General features: G+C 55.8%; 1 protein-coding gene across 8 annotated transcripts in view; it reads right to left on the bottom strand.

Moving 5' to 3' along the window:
• Window positions 1-2,566: 2,566 nt before the first annotated feature.
• The window catches only part of LOC120853524 (transducin-like enhancer protein 3), a 46,757-nt gene continuing 23,218 nt past the window's right edge, over window positions 2,567-26,105 (bottom strand). The window contains exons 6-20 of one of the 8 annotated variants that reach the window (XM_040227441.1): window positions 25,583-25,657; window positions 18,200-18,404; window positions 16,642-16,658; window positions 12,738-12,857; window positions 11,794-11,844; window positions 11,038-11,190; window positions 10,499-10,640; window positions 9,750-9,949; window positions 9,089-9,165; window positions 8,061-8,310; window positions 7,449-7,696; window positions 6,787-6,934; window positions 5,780-5,930; window positions 4,843-4,919; window positions 2,567-3,813 (exon numbers count right to left, since the gene is read on the bottom strand). In XM_040227441.1, coding sequence (XP_040083375.1) covers window positions 3,706-3,813; window positions 4,843-4,919; window positions 5,780-5,930; window positions 6,787-6,934; window positions 7,449-7,696; window positions 8,061-8,310; window positions 9,089-9,165; window positions 9,750-9,949; window positions 10,499-10,640; window positions 11,038-11,190; window positions 11,794-11,844; window positions 12,738-12,857; window positions 16,642-16,658; window positions 18,200-18,404; window positions 25,583-25,657 — 2,022 coding nt within the window. In that variant the 3' untranslated portion in view covers window positions 2,567-3,705. Of the gene's footprint in view, window positions 3,814-4,842; window positions 4,920-5,779; window positions 5,931-6,786; window positions 6,935-7,448; window positions 7,697-8,060; window positions 8,311-9,088; window positions 9,166-9,749; window positions 9,950-10,498; window positions 10,641-11,037; window positions 11,191-11,793; window positions 11,845-12,737; window positions 12,858-16,641; window positions 16,659-18,199; window positions 18,405-25,552; window positions 25,658-26,105 lie in introns of all 8 variants that reach the window. The other 7 variants (XM_040227443.1, XM_040227442.1, XM_040227444.1 and 4 more) reach the window with 7 other exon arrangements.

Here is a 26,105-nt window from a genome sequence, read left to right as displayed (position 1 = left end):
GGGTTCCATTCTTGAGTTTGGAAGATCCCCTGGGGAAGGAAATGGCAACCCCACTCCAGTATTCTTGCCTGTGAAATCCCATGGACAGAGGAATCTGGCAGGCTACAGTCCATGGGGTTGCAACTGTCAGACACAACCTAGCAACTAAACCATCACAGGAAAATGGTATCAAGGTTTTCTACTACTTTGTTGATGAGGAGGTAGGGGCAATCTTGGGGGGATTTGAGACGGAAATCAGTGTGCACAGTATTTGGGTCCCTCCCCAAAGATTCAAAGAGGCCTCCCAAACCTTCAAGTGCAGAGGAGGTGGATATGGCTTTAGTAGGGCTGAGTCGGGGCTGAGGTTCCGTAAAGTGGCAAGTGCGGGAGGGGAGCGGTGGTGGGGTGGGAGGCAGTAGCGAGGCAAAGACAAGCATGCACAGTGAGAGGCTCAGGGTGGAGAGGCTTGTGAGCTTGTCAGGACAGTCACAGAGAGGACAGGCAGGGTTGAAACACCAGCAGTCAGAGCCGAAGGATGTGTTCCCAACTGCACTTTCACAGGTCAGGTGTCTCTCCCTGGCTTCCATTGTGAGCTTCCGGGCCCGAACTGAATCTTGGTCGTCTCCCCATGGTCAATTGTGCCCAGAACCTCTTGGTAGAAGAGCCTTTCTGAGATGGTCTCCCCTTCTCAGCAATGGGCCTGACATTGGCCTTCACTCCCAGGAGCCAAGAGTGGAGGGGAGCATTCTGAGACATTTTTCCCTTCTACCCACTGGGACCTGCAACCCTCAAGGCAGAGAGAGAATGTTCTGGCCAAAGTCTCCCCCATTTGGCCCCGCTAGCCCTCTGCTGTGATGATCAGACTGTGACAAGCAAGGAAAGCGTGGTTCAAAGGGGTGTTCCTTTACTCAAGTTTGTGCCACTAGTACAAGACAGAGATGTCAGCCAAACATAGCCCCAGATGGGCCTTCTTCCTACATGCTGGAAGCTTCTCTCCTGCAAGCCTGACAGGAAGCCCAGCTCCAGCTAAGTGATCCTGCTATGTGCAGTCCAGCTGTCCTTTTGAGGCTTAGAATAAAGGCTGCTTTATCTGGATGGTCACTTCTTTCTTCACATGTTCAATCCCCTTTCTTGAATGAAATAACGGCAGGCAATTGTTTTTGTGTGTTCATTTGCAGTGACTTTGGCAGAAGGAGTTGTAAATCACATTACTCCACATTCTAGAGATTTAGCTCATGGCTGCATGACGCCCAGGAACCTGAGAACCACCACCCCAGGACAGTCCTGCCCCACCAAGGGCACTGCCTCCATTTCCTCTCTGTAAACCCATCCTAAGTGGGGCTGCCCCGCAGCATCTCGTTAAGCTTAAAAAAGATGGTAGAGGTTTTCAGGGTCCTGATGGTCATAGACACTTTGCAATTTCTCTACAAGTTCATCCCATTTCATTTTTTTCCCCCAAAGAGTTGGGCAGTGGCAGCTATACAGGACATCGGTGTTAACTGTGGACTTCCTCTCTGGGAACTGCCCTGAGATCCCCCACCCCACCCCGCTTTAAATGGGAGACAGCAAGGGCTGGGGTCATGAACACTCCCTTTTTAACTATCCCGCATGACCACTTTCTAGGGGTGTGGGGGCAGCATGGGAACGCTTTAATAAAAGAAGCGCTCACATTTATGGATGACAAAGGCAATCACCCAGGACATGGGGCAGACAGCACCCCAACCCTCTTCTTGAGGGTGTGGAGGGAGGGAGAATGGAGATAAACTACTAGGGTGGGGTAGGGGGAGGAGGAAGAATTAAAACACAACAATCAAACCAACCTTTAAATAGTAACTTTTAAAAATATAAAAACAGGTCATTACAATGACTTTTCATTTTCTTTTTTTCTTCAGGAATCAATTTGTCTTCTACCCTCGCCTTCCCTTGTGGCAAGAGCCTTAACAACAGGTGGTGGCTAAGCATCCAAGACCCAGAGAGAGAGAGACTGAGAGAGGAAGAGAGACACAGACTCTGGACACCCCTCCCCAACCTCAGAAAGGTAAGGGCACCCACCTTGACCTTCTCTTCGGCCCCCAGAGCCAGGTAGGGGGAGGGGCTCACCTGGGAGCAAAAGCATTGGAGAGGGATTCACTGGGAAACCCCCTTCCTTCTCACCAGACAGGATCACACATTAGAAAATAACCCATAAAAATGCAGTATAAAAATTATCTTCCATATGCTACATCCATGGAGAGCCCACCACCAGGACTCATAACGGCCTTTAGCTTTTCCTTAGAAGAAAAAAAAAAAGACCAAAGGAAAAAACAAACAAAATCCTAATACCTCAGAACATTTTGGTACCAAAAAGTGGCACCCGCAGGAGCTGATATTCTACCTGTAAGCTGTTTGCACTCCTAAGGGAGACATGAAGCCGGGAGAAGTCAGCGCCCCCCGCCCAACCCCAAGTCCCCTCTCCCCGCTGCCCTGCCTGGGGTTGAGGGGGCAGGGAGATCAACCTTAGACTCCATCCTGCAGGTTAAATACACATTTTCCCTCTAAGGAGAGAGAAGGGGTCAGAGGCAGGAAAGTGGGGAGAAGGCATTTTATCAAAGGACATCACTTCTAATTCTTTTTATTCAAATTAAAAAAAAAAAAAAAGCACCCACATCAGTTGCTATTTTTTCTCTGGTAGCTCCCTGAGCTGAGTTGCTATGCGTTCTTCTAACTTTGTGTCCTTTTCAGGTTGTGTCCGAAGATTAAGTAGGGCTGGAGACAGAGTGCCTTTGAACTTCCATTTCTCGTCACGACAACCAAGCGTGCACCAAAGAGAGATGGAGGTGGCGGTGGGGTGGGGGAGACAGACAGACAGGTTCAGACACCCGAGAGGGGAGCCAAGGGGCTAAGAGGCAGGTGGAACTCAGGAGGCCACAGAAAAATTCACGGTGTTTCTGCTGCCGTCAGCCTGGGTGGGCACCCATCTCAAGCTCTGCCTATCCATCAGTCTGCTGGAGCTGGGTCCTGACATGCTTTAAGACGATTCCCAGGTCCACATGGAGACACATTCACCCAGGGGCTGCCTGATGGCTGACCTGGCCACCAGCTGTACTGCCCCTCCTCCACCCAGGAGTCTTCTCCCTCTCCCACTCCCCTCTCCATTCTGCCCCCCTCCCTGCCTCCCCTTCTCAGATGGGAACTTCTGTTTTAAAAAAAAAAAAAGCCACCACCACGAGTGGATTACGAATACAGCAGGCGAAATACACGGCTGGCATTGCCGGTGGGAAGGGGCCTCCTCCCCCGCTGACCAGTCCGAGATAGGAGTCTGTTATTTACACTTTTCACAAACCTTGTGCGCTGCACAGTCGGGGACGTGAAACCCTCCCCCACTCCCTGGTACAAACGTGTGGTCCACACTCCAGTGTCCCCAAGCCAGGGCAGGGGGACACACCAAAAGAAAGGGGAAGGAAGGAGATTGATGAGGGTGTATGTGGAGAGCCAGAGCCACGAGCCTCCAAATCTACGTGCAGCCTCTGCCAGCATCGTTACGGGAGGAGGAGGGGAGAAATCCATCGGAGTCTGTGAGACACAGGAGTCCACGCCCAGGAGTCCCAACTGTGACGCGGGCCCCCTCTCAGCCTGCCAGAGCGTGGTGCTGGGCCGCTCGCTGCCTGTCCTCCGTGTCTGCGGGGTCTCCCTGGCACAGCTGAGTCTGTGTCTCCCAGAGCTTGACAGCCCCGTCACAGTCCTTGCTTAGTAGATGACCTCATAAACCGTGGCCTTCTTGTCACCAGAGCCTGTTACGATATATTTGTCATCCGCCGAAATGTCACAGCTCAAGACTGACGAGGATTCCTTAGACTGGAGGAGGAGATAAAGGACAGAAATTCACTCTTCGGGGTACTCAGCGCTCTCTCCGTACTCTCGGAATTCACCCGCCCTCTGCACACCCTGGAGTGCACGCTGCAACACAGCCCTTCCCATTAGAGGGGCCCCTTCTACCTGCTTCCCCATAAGGAAAAGCTCATTAACTGGACCAGATGTGATCTTTACAGTCAGCTCCGAGCAGCAAAACAGAACACCTGAGTGTGAGCTCTGCATCCTGAGTTTACAAATAGGAAGAAGCGTTTCTGAGCTGGGAGCAGCTGTCAGTGGGCCAGACCCTCAGTCTGGTGAGCTAAAAAAAAGGATTTGCACCTAAGTTTTGAACATCCAGTGTAATTAGAGACTCTTGAAAGTTACATGAGTGATGCACCAGATGCCAGACTTCCAGACTGCATCGAGAGAGTGTCTTACTCACTCTGAGAGCAAGTGTGTGTGACTGTGTGTAGGTGTGCAAGACTGTGTGTGTGTGTCTCTCTGTGTGAGTGTATATGTGAGCGAGGGACAGTGCAGTGTCAGGCCCTAGGTTTTGAAAACCCACACACAAAAAAGCCTCTTCCCTCTCTCTCATCTCCTTCTGGATCCTTCTCTGGCCCCATACCTCTCTCCTTATATTGAAGCGTTGAGATGGAAAATAAACTTACTTTAATACCAGACAACACTGCTCAGAAAAAAAAAAAGCTGCCCAGTTTGCTCAAATGCCTGGTGAGGGCTCAGTGTGCAGGCCAGAGCCAAGAGCATGTTTTTATTCCCCCTTGCTCTAGAAATCCTACAAGAACCCCTGCTAAAAGCCCTCGCCCCAATCGGTCAGATGCCGCTAGCAGCAGAGTATGCGTCCCACTGATGTGCCCAAGTCCAAACCCTCGCCTCTGGAGAAGCTGTCTGGGACCCCCAGCAGGTAGGGGTCACGGTAAGTCCTGCTCTGCCTCCCCTATCCCTGCCCCATCACCGCGGCCAGGCCTGGACTCTCAGCAGAATCAAGAGGGGCACTTTGAGGGTGGGCAGTACCTGGAATATGCTGGCTCCATACGGAGTCCTCCAGGCGTTGAGAAGGTTATCTTTCCCAGTGCTCACAAACCACTTGCCTGCAGGCAAAGGAAACATCAGGTTGCGGGCTGCTACCCTCTAAAGCAAGACCCGCCCCACACGTGGCCAGCTACCACGGAAACGCGGTGTGACCCGCTAACTAGCGCTGGACTGACTCTTCCCTTGTGAGAAGCGTTTTGTAATCAAGACATACCACGGACACACATGGACACTCAGATACTGCCTTTCTCTGCAATCAAGGGGAGGGGTGGGCAGGCTGGGACAGAGAAAGGCAGGATCTGCAATTGATCACAGGGATTACACTTCCCCAGAAAATTCTTTTTAAAGCCACTAAGCTCAACTGACCCATCTCGATTCTACTACTGAAAGATGGCAAGAAGTACTGGGGATGGCAAAGCTCCAAGCAGCTAGAGATCCAGCCAAAGGTGGTGGGCCTCTGCAGGCATGCCACCAGAGCTTTGCCTGTGTTAAAGCTCCAGGGTTCCCAAAGCCCTGGGGGGTGCCTGCTATTCCTGGTCCATAAAGATCTGTTGGGGCTCAGAGAGGCTGGGACTGTCCTAAGCTGCACAGCTAGTCGGTGGGCCAGCACATACTCCAGTCCAGAGCTGTGGCCACCAAAGCCCATGGTCCAGATCACCTGTAGGCACTGCCTGCAGGGCTGGGCACACTGCTCCTCTGCTCCAGGCCATCAAGGTCTGGCTCTGGCCTGGTGTCACAGGTGCTTGGTACCCTGTGGCAATATCTGCATCCTGAGGTGTGGGGCGGGATGGGGGTACTGGTCTGGGTCAGGAGCCTGGTTCTGAGACCATGCTCCCTTAGGGGGGCTCTGGCCCTTCTCTAAGTTCTGAGCCGCATCCCTGCGCAGAGGGCTGGCCAGGCTCCCACTTCCCAGGCTCACCGCAGTAGGCGAACTTGAGGGACAGCACACAGCTCTCGTGCAGGTGCAGCTGGTACTTGTCGGGCTTGGTGTGGTGCAGCACCTCCACGTTGCTGCTCTCCATGCCCACGGCCAGCCACTCCCCAGTGGGGCAGTAACCCAGCGAGAAGATCTGCAGGGGTGGGGAGGACAGAGATCAGCATCCACCAAAAGCACAGTGGGGCAGGGGGACAGGAGGAGGGAGAGGAGGGGCGCTCTTCCACGGCCCTGCTCAGGAACACTGTGGGCTCCGAGTCTTACCGACTCCCTCCCCCAGCACCTCCCCTCCCCACCTGCCATGTGCAATGCAAAGTCCCCCTCTCTCCCCCTCAAGGGAATAGGACCTAATGTTTTATCCACAATCAACTTCCCAGGTGAGGAAGCTGAGGCTCAGAGAGGTTGCTGACTCTAAAAAAGTAAAGTGGCAGAGCCAGGATTCAAACTCAGAGGTGACACAGACATTTCACTTTCAGTTATTCTCTGTCTCAATGACTTTTACCTTTCCTTAAGAAAAACATGAGTAAATAAAACACTAATGTATTAAACATGCAAGATTAAAATATTAACACAAATAATACAATAACAAAAAATAATAATACCTAGCATTTATGGAATGCTTTCTATGGCCAGGCTTACAGCCAAGGCTTTCAGAGGGACCATTTCAGGTACTCACACCAGACCCATGAAGTAGCTATGACTATTCCCATCCCAAGAATGAGAAAACTGAGGCCAAATGCTCAATGGCAGAGGAGCTAGGTATCAAGTCTGAGCAGCAGGGGCAGGTGCGACCAACTCCAAAGCCTTGTGGATTCTATTTCATGGCCACTTCCTCCAGGAAGCCTTCCTAGATGACTCAGGTTGGTCTCAGGTCCATTTGTAATGACCACGTGTGAGGACCCCTTGGTCCCCTGAACCAGCCACTGAGACCCAGGGAGGAAAGGCCCCACGCTGCTCCAGTGGATGGGGCGGGGGGGGTCTCAGGCGCACACCTGGGAGGTAAAGTCGTGCTGCTGCAGCTGCCGGCCCTCCCGCAGGTCCCAGGAGCGCACAGTGTTGTCCAGGCCTCCCGTCCACAGCTTGGTGCCGTCATGGGAGATGTCTATGCAGCTGGCCCCGTCCGTGTGGCCCTGGAACTGCCTAGGAAGGCCAGACAGGGATGAGGGTAAGCCCCAGGGAAGCACTGACTGCTATGTTGACAGCTGTCCCAGGGAGATGCCAACTTTCCCCCTGCAGAACAGTAAACTCGAGGGCCACGGTCCCTCAGGGCTCCTCTCCCACTCGAGCGTCTCGGCCGGGGCCAGGACTCGCATGAGGTCACAGGGAGGCAGGACTCAGACCCAGCAGCTCTGCTCCCGAGGCCCCACACTTGAGCTCTTCCATAGCGGTCTCAACGCCGCCTCTTCTCCCCACATCTCTGCCTGTCTCAGCTTACCCGAGTTCTGCCCTGCCAGGTCTGCTCCAGGGGCCCCTCCCCGGAGCCTGGTGCAAGCTCCTGGTCCACAGGGCCCTCCCTCCCCTGCTGGGCACCTGGCACAAGCCGGCCTTTCGCCGGGGTGCCCTCGCCTGTGCCACGCCGGCCACCCCACAGCCCCTCCGCCCGGCCGTCGCAGCCAGGACAGCAGCACGGCCGCCCCGGCCTCCCGAGCCGCACCTGACCAGCGTCTGGTTGTGCAGGTCCCACACGGCAATGTTGCCGTCGCTGCAGCAGGAGAAGCAGACTTTGGCGTCAGGGCTGATGGCCAGGGCGTAGCAGGCTGGAGCCGAGGACGTCAGCTCAGCCTTGATGCGGGGCGTGGGTGAGGCCAGGTCCCAGATGGTGAGCGTGCTGGCCTCGCCGCCCACGATGAGCGTGCGCCCGTCAGGGAGCAGCTTGCAGGAGCGGATGTAGTTGTCCCTGTTCTGAAGGAGGGGGGGAGGCAGCGCTCAGCGCAGCCCACCTCTCCTCCCTGGGGCCGGGAAAGGCACATCCAGCCACACCAAGCACCCTCGCCACATCTGCTCACTTCCTGCCCTTATTCGCGGCTGCCAGGCCGACCCCACTGCTCCCTCGTGACTTTTTACACTTTTATTTCTTCACAGACCCCTGGAGAGCAGCGTCATCTCCCCTTACAGACAATGACAGCAGGGCCAGAGAGTTTGCCAGGTTGCCTGAAGTTGCTCAGTTGATACAGGGCTGTGCCTGGCCAGGTCAGTGGGGCGCCACCCCAGGCCCCAGCTCTCCTGTAACAGCTGGAAGGGATGCCCGCAGCCCTGGGGTCCTCACCAGGCAGTCCAGCTGGGAGATGGGGCTCTTGCTCCCCGGCTGGCTGATGTCCCAGATCTTCACGCAGCCCTTGCCTCCTGTGTAGACGTGGCGCGTGGGGTTGCTGATGGTCACCGCACACACCACCTCCCCGTGGCTGAGAGTGTTGATCTGCCGGGCGTGCCTGGGGATGCCAGGGCCTGCCAGGGCGTCGTGGGGAAAGGGCACAGGCTGCATCTGCCCATCAGCGCTCACATGGAAAGAGTAGGCTCTGAAAGGGGGAGAACCACGCTTCTGCCATCTCCAGTCCTCTAACATCCTGACTGGCCCTAAACCTTGCCTGGCCTGCCTGCCTCCAGGTGTCCCCTGCCCTCATCTTAGGAAACCTGGGAACCCCAACCTCTTTGACCTGGTTCCACCAGGGTGGAGACAGCTTCATAGTCCTGCCTTGACTTCTGCCCCTGCTAATAGATCCTTGCTCCGAACCACATCACTGACCCCTCATTGCCTTGGAACAACCTTTCCCGCCATCTATACAATCCCTAGCACTCTGGCCCCGGAAAGGGCCCAGCTTGAATGCCACCCCTCCTCTAGGAGCCAGTAGTATTAGGGAAGAAAATCTGCTTGCCCCCCGTCCCTAAATGAATCACAGAGTACACATCAGAGCCAGGGGTGAGCCAGTATAGTCTGCCTGCTGGTTCAGGTCATAGGAGTGCCAGCTGCGGCTAGAACCCACAGGAATCCCCAGGGCAAGGAAGATCCATGGCCATCTAGTTGGGAAGCCCAACATGTGAAATGTTCCTCCCCTCTCAGAGCCCAGGGATCACAACCTCAACCCCAAACCTTCTCCTTCCCCTTTCAGAGGGAGCCTGGGGGCGATCAGGAGTGCAGCCAGGCAGCCATCAATGGGATTGCAACCTGCCCCAGGGGTACCCCTAGAGAGGCAGACACCCTTCCCCAGGAGAGGCCCATCAGGGCAGGGGATAGTTGGGTGGGTTGTGTGCTCTCTGCCCTCCCCAACAAGCAGAAAATAAGTAGTCAAGGCTTACGGTTTTCCACCAGGAATGGAGGCGAGGCTTGAGGGCAGGCCTGTGGCCCGCATGGGGGGGTGAGGGTCAAAGCCAACCTGTAAGGCAAGACAAGGCCAGCCCTTAGTGAGGGGTGCCATCCTCTGTCCCCCTACTATACAACACCCAACCCCAGCTTCCTCCTCCACCACGTCCTGTCCCACCAGCACCACACTGCCTCTTCAGAGCCTGAGACGGCTGAGCAGAGCAGAACCCCTTGTTCCAGCGACAACACAGGCCCGGGCCCTCTCAGTAACAGCAGACACACCTTGGTATAACACATGGGCAGCCCCACGGGCCAAGGCCCTGCCTTGTGAGATCACCTGACTCACCATGGGAGTCCCACCCCAGAGCACCCAGAAAGACGGGTGCCAGCCCCACTTCCCAGATGGAAAGGGGCCGCCCAGGGAGGCTGTTGGTTGAGACATGGTGACAAAAGGGCAGGGGGGTGGGAACCAGGTCTGTGACCCCCAAGAGTGTTCCCTTCTGATTCCTCATGAACACTCTCCCCGCAAGGTACCTGCCTGGTCACTGGACCCAGAGGGCACCCTCTGCATGCAGGAAGGGTCTCTCTAACCCCTTCCAACTCCTGTCCCCACTCCTTGCCCAGCCCCCCCAAAAAGGAGCCAAAAGGTCTACGTACAGCTCCAAAGCTCACCATTGGCGATCGGCCATAGGCGGCGGCGGCGGCGGCTGCAGCCGCGCTCATCTGCGGTGGGATGTTGTGGAGGCCCGCATAGGCGCTGGGGCTGGTGAGGGAGCCATTCATCTCATGGTGGCTCATCATGGCAAAGGGCGCGGCATAGGAGCTGGTGATGGAGATGGGCGTGCGCAGGGCCGAGGCTGCAAGGAGGCAGATGTAAGCCCGGTCGTACCGCCAAGGGGAGAGGGCCCCACCCCCTTCATCCAGGAAAAGCCCAGGCCACCAGGCTGCCTCTGGCCCAGAAGCAATCTTGCCTGTCTTCTCAAGCTATCCACTCCAGGCAGTCCTCCGGGGCTGAGCTCACCTACCAGAGATCCCCATGTTCACAGCCCAAGGTCTGAGGTGAGAGATGTGCCCACCTTTTTTTTATAGAACAAGATTCAGAGGCCCAGAGAACAGCATTTTTCAGAATCTCACAGAACTAACAACAAAGGCAGACAGACACTGATGGTGTCCCGAGCTGTCTGAAGCTCCTTCCACACGCTGAGCTCAACAGTGGCCCCAGTAAGCCCTGACGTGAGTGCTGAAGCAGCAGGCATTCACCTCGGTGTCAAACCTGACCAAGTCCCACAGAGACAGCCCTAATTCTGACTCCCTGCCTGGTGCTCCGGCCCATCTGTGAGGCTCCAGCCCTGGCCTGGGGCAGACCATCCCATCAAGCACAGTCAGCTCAGCCCCATTGTGCCTACCCATTATACCTATCGGGTCCATGCCTGGAGGTTTGCCTGGCATCGACCGGAGCCCCGGGGTCGTGCTGGTGCCAGGAGTTGGGGCATCATTCCGTGGGGTTGGCGTGTTAGACTTGAGTCCAGGGGTGGAGGATTTGTCATTCTGCAAGGGGGAAACGCAGAGACCAAGGGAGGCTATGAAGACTCCTTTCTCCGAGAGCTCGGCACCACACGAGGCCTAGTTCTCAATCTTCTGCCACACAGCCCCTTCATTCTTGCCCAGTCTTGTTTGGCAGGGACTGTGTTCATGGTTCCCATTTTACAGATGCAGCAACTGAGGCTCAGAAACAGTAACTAAGCTCAGGGTTCAGCCTGTACGTGGTAAAGCCAGGATGTGAACCCAGGCCAAGCCCCAGTCCATGTGCTTTCTGCTCCACCCCTCCACCTTCTAATCAGCAGCACTCCGGGTCCAGCCCCTTTTCCAGAAACTTTTTCCCTCTGCCGCAACCCTCCCCAGCCCTCTCCTAGTCTCTGCGGTACCAGGGGCAGACTCCACATACATGACCAAGGTCTTTGGTCTTGGAGGAGGGCGTGCTGCTGGAGGAGGCCACCGAGGCGGGGCTGGTGGGGGCATCCTTCTTCAGGCCACGGGCCTTGTCCAGGCCATTTTCAGGAGGGGAATGTGCCGGGCTGACCCGGGGTGTCGCAGGGTCCTAAGGACACAAGTGAGGCAGAGATGTGCTAACAGCTACGATGAGCCTGAGTTTTTCTCTGGTCCCAAGGGGCGGCCACCAGCTCTTAACAACCTAGTCTGACCCCTCCTCATCCCAGAGACGGGGAGACTGAGGACAGAGCAGGTGGGTGGACGGGATCTGCTCAAGATCGAACATGAGTTCAGGCCTCCATGCTGGGCAGCTGGCCCTCTTGACTTCGTGTAGATCTCTTCCAGCTCCTCATTCCCAGCTGAGGCTGACCCACGGAGCTTACCACCCCAAGACCCCAGGGATGGTGGGGAGAATAGAGCTGACCTAGAGGACCAGGGGAGCCGGCCCTCCACTGGGATCTTCAGGGGTCTCTCTCTCTCTGGAGACCCATCCTAGGAAGCCAGCATGGTTAATGACTCCCCAGCCACCAAGCAGCCAAGCCCTGTCTTCTTCCTCCTGACCAGCCTGATGCCCCCAACCCAAAGGCGTCAAACCCAGCAGGGGCTGCCGGTGAGGGTGCAATAGCCCAGACACAACGGCTCCCACCCGGGACAGGAATCATCTCCAACTGCCCACACAGAGAGCCGCCCTGCGACCGGGAAATGCCCTCACCTCATTGGAAACGTCCACCACTAGATCGTCACTCTTGTCCCCGTCACTATCCTGCACGGAGAGAGAAGCCAATGAGAGGCCACACCCACCCCAGACTGAGCCCAAACCATCCCATTTCCACCAGCCAGGAGCTGAACCTCAGCCAAACCTCAAAGTCCACACTGTCCCCACTCAGCCCCACCAGTGGCGGCCTCCCCTTTGCCATTTGCTAGAGCAGCCTCCCGGACCTGGGTTCATTCGGCTCCCACAGCCACTGGCAGCCTCACCCACACCTGCCCCATTATATTTCTAAGCTCCCTTTAACTTGTCCCTCTGGAGCCAGACACCTCTCTCCAGCTGGCCTGACATCCGCCATCACTTGTACGTGCGCTGATCTCATTCCATCATTTCCATCACAGTGTGGGAGGGGTGATTAGCCTCGTCTCCCAGAAACGCAGCTGAGGCTTTGGCTACGCGATATGCCCAAAGCCCCAGAGCAGCCAAGTGGCTGGACAGGGAGGGCTGGGCCCAAGGGCACTGGCTCCCACACCACATTGCCCCCTGTCCTCTGCCCCAGCTCTCAGCCCTGCCCAGCCTGGCACAGAGCAGAAACTGTGGCCACCTGCAGAGTCAAAGTATGAGGGCACCAGGGATGGCACCTGGGGCAGCTCACAGATTCTGAGGGGGCCGTGATGGTAGCATGGGGTTGCGGGTCCATCTAGGGAGGGGCCCCTAACTCTCCCCAGACCCCACAGGGCCCAGGAAGACCTCTCTGCTCACTCCCTCCTGGCTGTGGCCCATATGCTCACAGCGCACCGATCTATGCAGGCTTCCCATGCCCAGGCCACCTTCCCACCACCCCCACCTGTACCTGACTCTTCCACAACCAGGCCCTGGGGCAGGGGAGGGCTTCTCCTTCAGCCCAGCCAACCCAACACAAACCCCAGTGGAGCCCCCGGACGTACGTATCGGCTTAAACTGTCCTTCTCCTCTGCTTTCCGCTTCTTGGCTTCCATGCTGTAGTCCGCAGATCCCCGGTGCTTCTCACTAGCTCGCAGGCTTTCCGAGGGCGACACTGAGTTATTCTGGAAGCAAGGAGGAGAGTTAGTGTGAACATTTCATTCACGCATCGATCTAGCTCAGTGGGGTGACCCGGAAGGTCAGTTGAGGTGCTCTGTGTGTCCTGCAGGTCTTGGCTCCATCAGCCTCACCAGGGAGGGACACCCTCCCAACCCTCCAGATTTGGTTCCTCTGGGAGAGGCCCTGAGAGCATGACAGTTCTCTACTGTAGCAATGTCGCTGCTGTTAGATAACTAACCTTGCATGAGTCATTGGCCTCTGGCCTATGACCCTGCGCGCTTCGTGAAGGTGGGGTCGCACCTATCTCCTCTTCCACCCCTCTGTGCTCAAAGAATGGATAAGCTGAAAATTTGTAGGGAGTCTTGAAGACAGATCTGAGCCGACAAACGGGGGCTATGCACAATACCTCACTGGCTAAACCTGACAGGAAGGGGGGGCCGACAGGCAGCGGAACTGCCAGGTGCCAACAGGTCTCCCCAGCGCAGGTACGCAACGGGGCATCTTGTGTGAATGCCCTTCTGTGACGGCCTGGCCTCCCGCAATCTTAGAGAGAAACACCAGGGTTGCAATGAAGCAGAAAACACAACATCATGAAGCCTCTCCCTCTGAAGATGGGAAAAGGCATAGAGAGCAGGTAGAATTCCCCTCCCCTCTGTGATGATGGCCAAGTCCAGGTCCCGAGACGATGGGAAACGTGCCCAAGGTCCCCCAGCAGGAGGCAACTTGAAGAAAACCCGAGGTTTTTATGCCTGGAAAGGACTAATGAGTTCTCCCTTCAACTACAAAGCAAATGAGGATGAGAAGAGTTTGGAATTTATGGCCTGGGAAGAGGGAAGGTGGGCTGACAAGGTAAGGCAAGAGAAGCAATGCCAGCGGGTCTGAGGATGGAGCGGAAGTTGAGAGAAGGACTCCAACTGGTGGTGCGAAGCGTGAGTAGGAACGACAGGCATCACGTGGCCTCCAACACTGGGCTGGGAGCAGGCAGGGAGGTGCGATGGGCAGGGGTGCCTGCCAGCAAACCTCTCTGCCAAGGGAAAGATACCACAACCCCCTCTAAGGGACCGCTGAGGTCTGTCCCTTCCTAAGAGACCACACTGGTGGCTCAGTGGTAAAGAATCCACCTGCCAATGCAGGAGACACAGGTTCATCCCCTGGGTCGGAAAGCTCCCCTGCAGAAGGGAATGGCAACCTACTCCAGTATTCTTGCCTGGAGAATCCCATGAAGGGGAGGAGCGAGGCAGCTACAGTCCATGGGGTCGCAAAAGAGTGGGACATGACTGAGGGACCAAACAACAACAACACAAGAGACGGCATCACACCTTCCCCCGCATCACTCGGCACCCTCTTCTGTGCACCTGCGCTGGATCAGGCCTGAGGCGGGATGCAGGTGTGCGTGAGTGAACAAGATGCAGTCCCTGCCCTCCAGCAGCTGACCGCCCAGCTGGGGCAGGGCGGGGAGCAAAGTCCAGTCCCTCCTCACCCCTGTGCCCAGGGCAGTGTGACAAGCCTACACGGGGACCTGCAGAGATGTCTCCTCAAAGGGGGAGGCCTTCCAGAGGCAGATGCAAAGTCTCCCCACTTCCCCCAGAGGCAGGGTCTGGCGTTCTGCGGGGAGCGGTGCGGGAAGGAGCCGCAGAACTTCATTTCCTCCCCTAAGCCAGTTTCTGGGCAGCCCTTCCCTGCCAAGCTTCTGCCTGAAGCAAATTAAAATGGCAGAGTTATCAAGCCTTGAAGAAAATATGGAGGTTATAATGGAAGTGCAGCTTCAACCTTCCCCGCAGCTGGGCAGGCGCGGCAGTGATGCGCGCACAGCCGCAATTCAATTAGCCGCGGCGAGCGCCGGCAGAAAAATCACTGTCATTTCATTTCATTTCCTCCGACGGCGGCCACCCTGTGCTAAGCAGAAATGCTCCCAGCCCCTCTGCTCTTGCGGGGGTAGCAAGGAGAGGGGGGTGTGCGGCCACTCCTGTTTCCCCCTGCGACCCAGGCCGCGGCTCGGAGAACAGCAGGCTCTTTCTTCTGCAGTCAGCTGCAAAGCCTCGCTGCTACCGGAGGAGAGTCATGTCAGGCGTTTAGCGGCATCGATCCAGCCCGCCTCTGGCTGGCAGGCGGCCAAAAAACTAAGTATTTTTTATTGCTTCGGCTAGGCAAGGAAATATGAATGAGGCTACCTCTAATTGGACTCCAGACTAACCCCTCCGGGACAGCTTCCAGCCCGGCCGGTCGGCCCCCCTCCCACTCCGACATGGCCCTGTCTTTCCTGCCCGGGCCTCATCTGTTGACAACCTGGTTTCCAAAGGGCTGATTACGTTCATATCCACTCCCCCCGACACCATGGCTGCGCGCACATGTGTGAGCCCCTACGGCCCACAGCCCTCCCTGCCAAGGACGGTGACACCACTCATTTCCACTCAACTCTCCAGGGGCCCCTCTGCCCTAAGTTTCAACATCGGAGAGCACTGTGAAGAGCCCCGATCTTGGGGGCTCCTCGTGGGATTCTTTAGGAGAAAGCATTCACAGAGAGGGCACAAAGCCAAGGCCAAGAGAGATGAGGATGAAGACATCTGAAGGCAGTGAAGGGATTGAGCAGCCACTGCTCTTTGTGGCAAGTCTGTGGTAAGCAGGTAAAGCTGGGTCCTGGGTCCTGTGCTAAGTGGGGTCTTCCTAACTAAGCAGAGAGGCTGGCTGAGCAGGAATATTCCCATATTACAGATGGAGAAACTGAGGCTGGTAGAGGCTGAGAGGGCTACCCAATGCCCCGTGAAGCCGGGACCAGGCTGAGCCTTGAGATGTCTAGCCCAGCCCTCTTCCTGTCTAGGCAAACTACCTCTCCAAAAAAGGGCACCTGGGATCAACATAAAAGCAATCAGAATGGATCTGCAGCTTCAGCTGTTCCTTTCTGATGTACCTAGCCATTCCTGGGCCCAAATGACCTGGCAAGCAGAGAGGGGACAGACGTGAGCACTGCTGCTGATGGGAGGTTCAGAGTCAGCCCAGTGGAGGGCTGGGGAGGGGACGTGGGTCGAGATGGAGAAGCCACCCGAGGAAGCTGCTGTTTAGATGGTTAGTTAACTGCCTGACCTTCCAAGTCCTACTTAACACGAGGTAATAACCAAAGCCATCCTAACAGATTAGATGGCCCCAGATACAAGGACGGCGATGAGGAATAAAATAGCTTTGCTAATCGCTGGAGGATTTTTTTATCCAGACTCCACTGCGCTTATTCAGAAGGCTTATTCACTTGAAACAGAACCTCTGAGCCTCAGTGTGATCAGAAAGATTTATGGCAAATCTCAGAGCTGGCAGACACGCAGGCAGCCTGGCCTTAATGCTCGCTTGTGAGCACTTCTTAAACCAAGTTAAAGCCTGCAACAGGGAGAAACCTCAGGTGTTGGGAGGAAATAAAGAGGATACAGGATCATATAGGAGACAGCCAACCTGGGGGACAGGGAGGGACTCCAGCCCCAAATGAGGGAGGGACGCCAGGGTCCCGAGCTCTGGGGTCAGCCCCGTGACTCCACAACCCCCCTTGTAGGACCCAGGGCTGGCCGGCTGACCTCTCCAGTAATCACCTCTTATATAAAAAGGGGGTTAGCTACAGCTCACTTAGCCCAAATCTCCATTTGACAAATAATGGCCCTAAAACCTGGAGAAGTAAAGGTCAATCAACAGGTGACAACAGCTCTTATTTCATTACAATACCCAGCCACCCCCAGGAGCCCACACAGGGTGCCCCAAGTACCCTGCACCCCAAACGCACCCCACAGGGCCCAGAGTGCCAGCACTTACCGCACTGGATTCTCTCTCTTCGGGGACAGAAGGCCAGGAAAGGAGGAGGGTCGGGTCCCACAACACAGAAAAACAAAAAGAAAGCAAGGTCAGTCTCGTCCAGCTGGCTTTTACGCTTTGCTAGTTCACGGGTTTTAAAATGGGCAGTGGCCTGGCTCTCTGAGTCACCCCGGGTCAGCCAAGGCAGAGCCATTAGGTGACGTCTCTCAGTTTGGAAATTAACTGCCCCAATTCCATTGCTTCTCCGAGCCACCAGGCCTAGGTGGGGCTGCAGGGGGCTCTGTGGTCTAGCTCTCCCTGCCATGCTGAAAAAGGTGCCAAGATTACTGGTCAGCAGTTTTTAAAGCCACAAGCTTGGGAAGGATCGTGCTATATAAAGTATCCATAGGATCTGAGAGTTGAGAACATTATTGTTATTTTTTTTTAATTAATTATGGGAGTGGTTTTTTGGTATGGTGTTGTTTTTAATTATCACCCTTCTCTGTTTCTTTGCCAAGAAGCCCCTTTGGAAGCAGAGGCCTCTGATTATCTGCCCAGTCAAGCACTAGCTCCCTGGTCTTCCTGTCTGCTGCAGAGAGGCCCTCTTCCTCTGCCAGGAGGATCAGCCTAAGGCAGAGACAAAAATCTTAGTCTCAGTTCCCAGAACCTGCTACCACTTCCCAGCCCCAGCCTGGGTAGGATGGTGACATTCCAAGGCCCTCATGCCCACAGGGCATTGGCATGTGGCCCATATCTAAGCATAAATCAAACCATCACATGGTACACCTTAAATGTGATGTTATGTGTCAATTATGTATCAATAAAGCTAGAAAAAAACATCTGCAGGCAGACCACACAAAGTGGTCCTATTTGCAAAGGGTCTGCTAGGAAGCCAGGCCCTTTCACATCCCGATAAAACTAAGCCCTCCTGATGCCTGACAGCTTCCTTGCGGGAAGGGCTGAGTGAAGGGTGGGGGGCGCTCTCACTCCCCATCTCCCCAGTCCTCTCCCTGCAGCCGCACCAGCACTGGTTCTACGTAGTGTACAGCCCCTAACAAGCCTTTACTTGAGAGTCAACTGGGTACCTTTCCCAAGAACCCTCTATGGGTTAAACACCTGGGAACTTGGCCTCCGTCCTCAGAGGGCTAATGGTCTCTGTGAGGATAAAACATTTTTCAGGGAAGGATAGAAGATGATGGCAACAGAGGTCTTGGGACCCCGACTCTTAAACTCCTCTGGGAATTTGAAAAAACCCTCAGCTTGGCCAGGAGGGCTGCCTGAAGGAATGGGACTGGGGCTGACCCTTGGAGTATGGGCAGGATGTAGCTAGGAAAATGGAAAGGTACTCCAGCATGAAAGGACCAGATGTCTTCCAGGGCAGAGAAAAGTGGGTACACCTCAGGCATTGGGGGTGGGCCTGGGGGATGGGGCTCTGGTTTCCAAACACCAGGAACTTCACTGATGGACGGCTCCAAGGCTCGCTAACTCCTGGTCTTTGGGTGACAGCACTCGCTGTGTGCGCTCACAGCAGGGTCTCTAGAGCCTCTGCCCACCCCACGCCCCCAGCCCCGGGCCGCACCTCTGTGGTCCAGCTCATGGTGGTTCTTCTCGTCCTTCACTGACAGGTGGGCCTGGCTGCCCAGTGCACCAAGTGCCAGCAGCCCCGAGCTGCTCCCCGTCACTGGGGGGATCCCTGGAGGCTGGAGGCCTGATGGGTGGGGTGGCAGCTGGACCGGGGGGCCATGTGTGGCATGGGAGAGGTGCTGCGCCTGGAGCTGCTGTTGCTGCAATGAAGTGGGTGGTGAGCACGGCCAAGCCAGCAGGGCGGGAGAGGCCCAGGCCAGCCCTCTCGCTCCTCCAGGAGGCAGCAGGGGAACACGTACCCCACCCTCCCAGAGCCTCATCCCCAGCTCAGGCCACATGCTGTCATGCTGGAGGAAGTCTGTTAATGGACTGCAATTTAGACACAAGATTTATGATGGCAAACACCACCTCCTCCCCAACCAGGACAGAATTTCTCAATGTATGATTCCAAGCCCAAGATAAATAAAGCATGCATTTAAAAACCACAGTCATCAGGGCTCCCTCTCTGTGGAGGGCGATCCACTTTTAAGCTCCCAGCAGTCACAGTTTTGCTCATGCTTACATGCCTGCGAACGTCAGCAGCCAGCATCTCCCACCCTTATTCCCAACCCTGGGGAAGACTCCCTAATTCTGAAGAACTCCACGCCTGTCTTTCAGAGCAAGAGCAGCAAACAGCAGAAGAGTCCTGGGATCAAGAAGAGTTTGGGGCCACAGGAATGAGAACCAAGGCCACTGAACAGGAGAGCAGAGAACAGGGTGAAGAGGGGGGCTTTGGAATTAAGACAGATCTGGATTCAAATCCCAGCCCTGGCACTTACTAGCTGGGTGACCTCAGGTAGGTCACTGAGTGATCTCTTAACAATAGCGAACATCTACCAGAGGGCTTTCCATGGGCCCCCTTCTCCCCTACTTTCCCCAAATCTAGACAGGTATTAATTGAGTTATTATCATCAATAGATGGAGAAGAAAATGGCAACACACGCCAGTATTCTTGCCTGGAAAATCCCATGGACGGAGAAGCCTGGAGGGCCACAGTCCATGGGGTCCCAGAGTTGGACAGCACCAGGCACGTGCAATGCCGACTACCATCAATAGCAAGGACGACAATCCCGAGTCAAGGATTCTGCTCCGTGGATGTCCCGAATTCCTCAACCCAGCACTGGTCTCAGGGTCTTCTCTTCCCCCGTCCCCTTGTTCTCCCCCAGCAGCAGACAAAACACCCTTCATCAATCTTAAGAACCATGGGCACTGTGCCGCTGACTACGGCATGACCAATGTCTCTATTTCATAGAGATTGAAACATTTCTTGGGAGTGACTGGGGCCTCGGGTTATACATACGTCTTTCCTTTCAACAAGCACAAGAGGAGGGAATGGAAATTTACTGAATGCCTGAAAGAATGCCTGGGCCCTTTCCAAATATTATCTCTGACCCTTTCAACTACCTGGTAGAAGGGTTGTGCCCACTTTAAAGATGGCGAACTGGTACTCAGGGGCTGGAACAGGGTTAACTACCAACATCACCCAAAGACTGTTCCTAAGGAGACCCCCTGCCCCAGGGCAAGAGGAGTTTATGGGGGTGACAGAGAGCCAAAGCCTGACAAGCTCACCTGTCAGTGTAAACCGTGGCTCTCTGGCCACTGCTGACAGATGACAGATTACAGTGAAGGCCCACAGTTCTGGATGGACACACGGCTCCAACAGGCAGTAAGTGTATTTGAGATCAGGGATTAAGAGCTTCCCAAATGGCTTCCCAAGTAAAGAATCTGCCTGCAATGTAGGAGACTTGGGTTTAGTCCCTGGGTTAGGAAGATCCCCTGGTGGAGGAAATGGCACCCCGCTCCAGTATTCTCACCAGGAGAGCCCCCTGGACAGAGAAGCCTGGTGGGCTAGAGCTCACGGGATCGCAGAGAGTTGGACACGACTGAGTGTCAGAGTACAGAGCACACGTTAAGAGACCTGCTCTTCCTCAACTAAACTGCAAACTGCCAGCCTCGTGCACCCCCAAATTCATGATCCCCACTTTACAAATGAGGAAACTGAGGTACTACACTCCCAGCCCTGCAGGGCTGATTTTTCAGTGTAGGGGGAAAAGCCTGGGACCACAGCCACTGCTCAAGACCTGGGATGTCTCTTGGTGGGAAGTTTATGGAAGCTGCTGGTGGGCACTGGTCTGGACTGTCTGCCCTGAGACGCCAGAGCAGACACAAAGTGGAGGTGTCTACCCTAAAGCCATCCACCCCCCAGAGGCAAGGCCCAAGGAAGTGCAGCTTGAACAGTTAGTTGGGACGAGGAGCGTCAGTGGGGCATCCTGCTTCCTGAAAGGTGAACCAGTGAACCAGCACCAGAAACTTGCAACAGAGTCTATAATTGCAGTTGCAGTGTCTATATGGAAGACACGGGCTTTCAAAGCTGTTTAGCTTCCAAGACGGAGATGGTGGTTTTCTGCAGTGGCCCATGAAGCAGGTTATGTCTTCTTTGCAACAGAGGAAAGGCAGCTTCCGTGTACTTCTCATCTTCAAGCACAAGAGCAGGACCCCCTGCACAGCCAGAAATTCCCCCGAGGTCTGCTCTGGATGGATGGAAGGCATGGTCAGGAGCAGTCCAGCAGGCTCCAGGAGGCAAGGACAGACAGCCGACCTCCGAGGCTTCTCTCTCAGGGCAAGGACAGATGCCAGGGCTTGTCGGGTCAAGGGTCTGCTGACAAGCATCCTGGTTGTGACAGAGAGTGAGAAAAAAATCTTTTCCGCAGCGGGGCGGCTGGCAGTGTTCCACCTGTCTCTCCATCCCAGCGTTGCAGGCAGGGCACAGCCATCCTCAGGCTGCTTCCCTGTCCCCATGACACATCTCTGACTTCAGAGGACGAGGGGAGTAAACACAGTGACATCCGAGTAGAAGGGTGACGAGGTTTTCAGCCGGGGAGAAACGGGATCGAACCCCCATCCGAGGAGGCACTGGGCTCAACTCTGCAGCTGCCTGTCTCCAGCTTCCACTGTCCCCTCTAAGACCAGGATCTCTCTGTCCATCAAGTGAAAGGAAGTCAACAATCCCCCTCAACCCCCAACCAGGGGGCAAGGCCCCTCACGAGCGCCCCCTCCTCATGCCGGAACAGCAGCCTCTCAGAGACACATCCTGGGGGCAGGCGTGCCTCCCTGCCCTCCGGGACGCTGACGGGGAGGCCCTTGCTGGCCAAGTCCATGTAACCAGATTGTGTACATCATGCTTCATGCCTCTGCTACCTGAGTTAATGCTTCGCTTCTCAGGTTCATGATTTGGGTTAAACCTAGCGAAGTGGGCTAAGCCTTTCCAGGGCCGAGACCCACTGAGGACGTCCTAGCTGTATGAGATGGAGACTCCTCGCCTCCCGGGGGAGAGGAGAGCAGCCCCGACCTCTGCCTGGTCCTTCTACTTCTTGCCCACATAAGTGGCCCCCCAGCTCCAGGTGAAACTGTGCCTCTGTGCTCTACTACAGCTTGGAGGCTCACAACAATGCTGTTACTCCATTTCCGAGACAGGGACAGGCTCAGAGGGGTGAAATGACTCTGCTAAGCCAAAGAGACCAGAGCCAGAACTCAAGCCCAGCGTGACTTTTCTCTACCATGGCCCCCGGCTGAGAGAAAAGGATGCATTCATTCTAAGGCTCCCTTTCTACACCCCCTGTCAACCAAACCCAGTTCATCAGGTTTGTGGAGGGAATGGAGAACCTCAGGACTGGCTTCAGCACACTCTGTACAATTTGTGACAAGCTACAACCTCCCTCTTCCTCACCCCACCCCTACCTAATCTGAAAAAAAAAGTAACCACCAACAAGGACCCACTGTATAGCACAGGGATTGCTGCTCAATATTCTATAATAACCTATGGGAAAAGAGTTTGAACAAGAAGAGATACATGTGTATGTATAACCGACACTAGAAACTAACATAACACTGTAAATCAACTATACTCCAGTACAGAAAGAAAACCTATCAACACTTTATAATATCTCTTCCACTAATAATTTTCAAAGGAACACAGCCCAAATGGTCAGTGGGCAAGTGGGGTGAGCTGGCCACTTGATGCGAAGAGCCGACTCACTGGAAAAGACCCTGACACTGAGAAAGATTGAGGGCAAGATAAGGGGGTGGCAGAGGATGAGATGTTTAGATAACATCACTGACTTCAATGGACATGACTGAGCAAACTCCAGGGGACAGTAAAGCACGGGGAAGCCTGGTGTGCTGCAGGCCATGGGTTCACAAAGAGTCGGACGTGACTGAGCAACTGAACAGCAGCAAGTGGGGTGCACACCTCTCCACCCACCAAGTTCAGTGACCTGGAGCCAGCATGGAGCAAACTGAAACGTGAGCTCTGGAAGTGGTGGGTACCATCAGCTCACTGCATCTAATCTGCCTAGGGAGACCTTTTGCAAGTTGCTGACCGAGGGACAAAACTCTGCCCCCCACCACCATGCTCAGCAATCTTTTGACTGTGTAAGGATCCCCTAATAACCTGGATCCAAGAAGAGAGGGTGTGGATCAGGTCTGCAGTAACCGGGTTTTGTAGGCCCTTCACGAGCGCACACACACCTTCAGGCCTGCCTTCCCCAGATGGACATGAGTTCCCAGTGGCCCCGCAGACCAACAAGCCTGGGTCTCCGTCAGTCCCTCCATGCCCTCTCACCTCACACCAAGTTGATGCTAGACCCTGGCCTCTCTCACCTGGAGGGGAGACCCTAGAAATCCTCTAACCTGTGTGATAAACATGCCCCTCACTGCAGGCACGCCAGTGATCAGGCTTGCCAGATACCCGATCTCTCACCTCTCTCTGACATAAGCCAAAGCACGAAGGCAGAATCCTTCCACCCCATGCCCAAGAGAGCCCCAGACGACTGACTTTAGCGGGACATCATTCGACACTTGCCCAGCCCTTCACCTTCCCACAGATGGAGAAACAGGCCTGGAGGAACTAGGTGACTTGCACGAGTCCCCCAGCTCCCAGATCAGGAGGCCGGGCCACTCCTTCCCGCAGAAGGGCAAATCCAGCTGTGCCATGGGGCAGGCACCAGCTGCTGTCGGGGCTTCCTGGGCCCTCCCTTCCCTGCCCTTTACTGCTAAGGCAGGACTCCAGGCCCCTCACCACCTTCCTCTCCATCACTTTCCTGAGTCAGCCGGCCACAAGCCCGCTCTCCCTCTCCCTCCTTCGCGGGATGCCCCGGCTCGAGAGCCTGTCCGTAATTCCTGCCTTGTGAGGCTCTGTCAGGCGCAGCGATTAGACGGCTGCCTGCTTAATGACAGGGCAACGGCTGCGTTCACTCAGAGCTGAAGAAGCAATTACCTCGAAAATGGGGGTCACAGGCCCCACTCGTTGGCTTTAATTGAATTCCAATATCTGCCTCGAGCTGCCTTGACCTAACGTGTAGCTTCCTAAATACTCCTTAAAGGAAGCAGAGCTAATCCAAGCAGTGCTTCTTCCCAATTCCACTCTTTCTTAGAAAAAAAAAAAAAAAAAAAACTATTTTCATAAGAGGATTTTGATTCCAAAGGGGGAGGTGGTGGGGCGGAAGAGGGGACCCCACTGTGGCCACGGCAGGGATGGGAGGGCTGGGCCTACAGTATGGATGGGGGCAAGGGGCTGGGAGAGGAGAAACTTCAGAGAAGGCACTTCCCACCCTGAGCCCTTGCCTACCACTCTCAGCACGGCCATCTAGCTGTGAACTGGCCACTGAGGAGGACACTGGCCCCACACCAGGGCCAGACTGGGCAGGATGTGGCAGGGGAGGAGCCCTGAGCTGAAAGCCAGCCTGGGGCGTCTGGCCTGACTTTGCTCCTGAACCCTGTGTGACTGGCTGTCACTCCCAGCCTCTATAAAGCAAGGGCATCAGTTGAATCAGTCGTTCTCTACCTCGGGCCCTTTCATGCACTGCCCCCGGGTCCCCCACTGGGACATTTTGCAATGTCTGGAAACATTGTGGGGTGTCACAACTGTGTGTGGAGGTCACCGGCATGCAGTGGGTGGAGACCAGGGCTGCTGCTGAACACCCTCCCGTGCATCCTCACAAAGCACCCGGCCTCAAAGTTCATGAGCCTAGAGGCTGCAGGACCCTGGGCTGGGTGGTCTCCGAGGAGACTTCAGACTGTACAATATTATGGTTTTCCTGCTGGGGGCTCTGCCTCCCAGATCACTGGCTAGAAACAATTACCACCCACTCATGTTCTCCTTCCCGGCCTCCCCTCCGCTCCTCCTGCACAGCAGGTGAGGGTCTGCCCCTCCCTCGGCACTGCCAGGATTCAGACCACGCTAGCTGCCCTGCCCAGCGCCCCCGCAGGCAACTCAGGCCAGAAGGACCGAAGCCCATAACCATCACGGGTGCCACTGACAAAACGAAAGGTGAGGACTCTGTCACTCCGACCCTGCCCTCCCAGCAGTCCTGGCCCAAAGAGGTGAGCTGGTTCACCCCTTTCCTGTAACGGACGCAGAAACTAGGGTGTGAGGAAAAGATGGGATCTGCCTGAGGTCACACGGAGAAAAAGTGGAACTAGAACAGAGGGCCCCAGGTTTCTCCGCAGAATCAGAGCCCAGTGACATCATTCACCCCAGCAAGCCAGAACATTCTGCACCTTTAATTCCACCTTGAAATAATGACTGTACTTAAGGACAAGAAGAGGACTGAAGACCAATCAAAGGGCTAGAGAGACCCTAGCCAACCCGTCTACTGCTTCCCAAGCCAGCTTATGGTTCAGAATGATCTGGAAAAACACAGAAACACAGACTCCCAGTCCCACCCCAGACTGATGGAAAAGAATTCTGAGGGGGGTGCCCTGGAATGTATATTGTCCAGAAGTCCCTTTGGGGATGCACACTCGGTGAGGGAGACCTGGCCGGGGGTCCTGGCTGGACTTCACACAGGTCCCTGATGGATGCTCAGCCAGGCAGCTCAGCGCACAGGCCAGCAAGGCCCAGACCCGAAAGCCACAGCACGCTTCACAGCACAGAGCAGCAGAGACAGCTCTGACCTCAGGAGGGCAAAGAGGGGCAGATCTGTGCCAGGGAAGGGACAGGCCCCCAGGGAGGTGGGAGACATCAGGCTCCAAGGTGACCCCAGAGCCCACCCCTTCTCTGTTGGAGACACCAAAAGCTGGTAGGATGGGGCTGATGAACTTAGAGGTGGACTAGGGTTGGGTCAGATACCCCTTTAATCTGGGGACTGGGAGGCAACTGGGGAGCCATTGGGGAAGATATCTAGGTGGGTCCAAGCCCATGAGATGCTGGGAGCACTGAAGCCCTGGGGCCGCCATTCTTTGGGGCCAGCTGAGGTCAGGGTCTGTCTCTGGTTATGGTAAATGAGAGGAATAAAAGGGCTATACACACGGTGAGAGGCAGACTGGGGAGTCCACGTACCCCGATGATGGCGTTCAGCTCCGTCATGGTGACCTGCTTGGCTCGCTCCACCGCCTGCGCCACCTGCTGCTGGTGCTGGAGGGGCAAGGTCAGGGTCAGAGCTGGCCTTCCCCGCCCAGAAGGCATGGGGGTGCGGGGGCCACATGGTCCCTGCCCAAGGAGGCATGGGGTGCCGGGGCCACACGGGATAGGCAGGGTCAGAGGTGGCGGCCTTCCCTGCCCAGGGAGGCATGGGGTGCGGGGGCCACACGGGACAGGCGGGGTCAGACTGCACAGGACAGGCAGGGTCAGAGGTGGCGGCCTTCCCTGCCCAGGGAGGCATGGGGTGCGGGGGCCACACGGGACAGGCGGGGTCAGACTGCACGGGACAGGCGGGGTCAGAGGCGGCGGCCTTCCCTGCCCAGGGAGGCATGGGGTGCGGGGGCCGCACGGGACAGGCGGGGTCAGACTGCATGGGACAGGCAGGGTCAGAGGCAGCGGCCTTCCCTGCCCAGGGAGGCATGGGGTGCGGGGGCCGCACGGG

This window comes from Oryx dammah, unplaced genomic scaffold, assembly GCF_014754425.2.
Source record: "Oryx dammah isolate SB20612 unplaced genomic scaffold, SCBI_Odam_1.1 HiC_scaffold_26, whole genome shotgun sequence".
In the NCBI taxonomy this organism is placed as follows: domain Eukaryota; kingdom Metazoa; phylum Chordata; class Mammalia; order Artiodactyla; family Bovidae; genus Oryx; species Oryx dammah.
The sequence above is the reverse complement of the archived record's forward strand: the minus strand, read 5'-3'. Positions and strand labels throughout refer to the sequence as shown.